This window comes from Phaethon lepturus, unplaced genomic scaffold (genome assembly GCF_000687285.1).
Source record: "Phaethon lepturus isolate BGI_N335 unplaced genomic scaffold, ASM68728v1 scaffold38758, whole genome shotgun sequence".
Classification (NCBI taxonomy): Eukaryota; Metazoa; Chordata; class Aves; order Phaethontiformes; family Phaethontidae; genus Phaethon; species Phaethon lepturus.
In genome coordinates, this window is record NW_010556162.1 from 2,595 (window position 1) to 4,401 (window position 1,807).

At 63.7% G+C, this 1,807-nt stretch overlaps 1 protein-coding gene across 1 annotated transcript in view; it reads right to left on the reverse strand.

Annotated features, from left to right (window-relative positions):
- Positions 1 to 862, reverse strand: part of LOC104624911 (nucleolar transcription factor 1-like) — a gene marked incomplete at both ends in the record, with an annotated part of 3,150 nt that extends 2,288 nt beyond the window's left edge. Inside the window, 2 exons of the mRNA XM_010292395.1 lie at positions 308 to 391; positions 687 to 862. Of these exons, the coding sequence (XP_010290697.1) occupies positions 308 to 391; positions 687 to 862 (260 nt within the window). The remainder of the gene's footprint in view (positions 1 to 307; positions 392 to 686) is intronic.
- Between the last annotated feature and the right edge of the window lie 945 nt (positions 863 to 1,807).

The following is a 1,807-nucleotide window of genomic DNA, read 5'->3' on the forward strand; positions in this document are numbered from 1 at the left end:
CCCCCCGGAGCCGCCAGGCCAGGAATAGGACGGCGACTTCCCGGCCCCCCCGGTGCTAAACTTGGCTGCAGGCTGCCAGCAATACAGCCGGCCATATTAAATGTACCCTTGAACTTGGCCTGGGCCCAGAGCCCACAGCCTCCAGAGCCTTGGGCAGCCGGCCGCGGGGATTACGGGCAGTGAGGTGCCTGCAGGGGCTCTGGCGGCAGAGCCACGCCGGTCTGGGGTGCCACATGGGTGACAGCCCCCCGTCCCGGGGAAGGGGGAGGTCCCCCTTTATGGACTGACCCCAATTCCTGCCCAATACCTTGAGCTTTTTGCCCTTGTAAGGATTCTTCACGTGCTCTTCGGCGTCCATGATGAGCTCCGTGAGGGTCCGAAACTTCCTCACCTGCGGGGTAACGAAGGGCCACAAATGTGAACGGGCTGCGCACGGGGGACGGGGACGGTCCCCGCTCGGCACCAAGCCACGCTTTGTGCGGCATAAACCCGCAGCGTTTCGTAACGCCACCGCGCAAACGACCCGTCCCGGCGCCTCCGAAGGGTTCGCGGCGCGACGGCGTCGGCGCTACGGGCCAAGGGCTCAGGGCGCTGAACTCGAGCGATTCAAACAGCCCTGGGAGGTCACTGGGACGCTCGGTGCCTCTCGCGGAGACCCCTCCGAGCCCCGTGCGGCTGTCGGTTACCTCGTTAGAAATCTCCATCCACTTCATCTTGCACATCTCCCCCGAGAAGTCCTTGAAAGCCACTTTCTCCCAATCCAGGTGGGACTCGGTGGTTTTGAACTTGCTCCCGTCGTTGGAGGGCAGGTTATTCTTCATGCACTCCAGCAGAGTCAGCATGTCCTCCTGAGACCAGCGGTCTGAGCAGCAAAGAAACAGGCTTAGCAGCAGCGACGGGCAGGCAGCCTTCCCGGCGGGACACGGGGACTACAGCTCCCGGCGTGCAGCTCCGGACCACACGCCGGGACACGTAATCTCCACATGCCGCCTCTCGAGATTAAAGATCAAAGGGATGTGGCTGTTTCCATCACCCTGGAGCAACTTTCTACGGGCCAAAACAATCCGGGCAAAGCTAGAAAATCCACTCGGTGCAAACCAGAGAGACTCGCTCATCCCAGCACGCCATCAGATAAGGGGATGGCTCTGGCGCGCGGGAGCAGAGGGCGATTTCCTACGCGCGGGAGCGAAGCCCGGCGGAGCGAGACAGGAGCAAGGTGCTCTCCAGCCAAGGAGGGAACAGGGAAACCCGCTTTCTAAGTGGAAAAGATGTGTCCGGAGCAATGGGAAACCCTCCGGCGCTGCTTTTCCTTCCAACTCGGAGAACCTTGCCATCACCCAGGACCTAGCTCCTTGTTGACCTCTGCCAAGGTCAATGCTCAGAGACCACAAAGCTGGGGCAGTCAGAGCCCAGCACAGCCCCCCGCCCTGGTCTCGCAGCGGGGTCCCCGATGGCACAGGGGTGAGGGTTATGCCACCCCAATGTTCCCCGAGCTGCCGGGAGGAGTGTCCCCAGCTCATTCGGACAAGCTGCCGGGATGGTGGGATGGGCACGTGGCAAACCCGGGGAGCCTGGAGCGAGCGGGAGGCCGGGACAGGCAGCAGGCAGGATATCCCAGCACCGAACGCCCCAGCCAGCGCTGACTTTGGGGCTGCTCCCTCGCCAGGGGAATTCCTCTGCCGGGCTCTCTGCTCCGAGCTTCCGCGCCGGCTGGGGAGAGGAGCCCTGGGTGCTCCGCAAAGACGGGGGGCCCTGGGGGAAAGCGGCGGGCCCTGGGAGCTGAAAGAGGGGTCCCCGGGGACAGGCT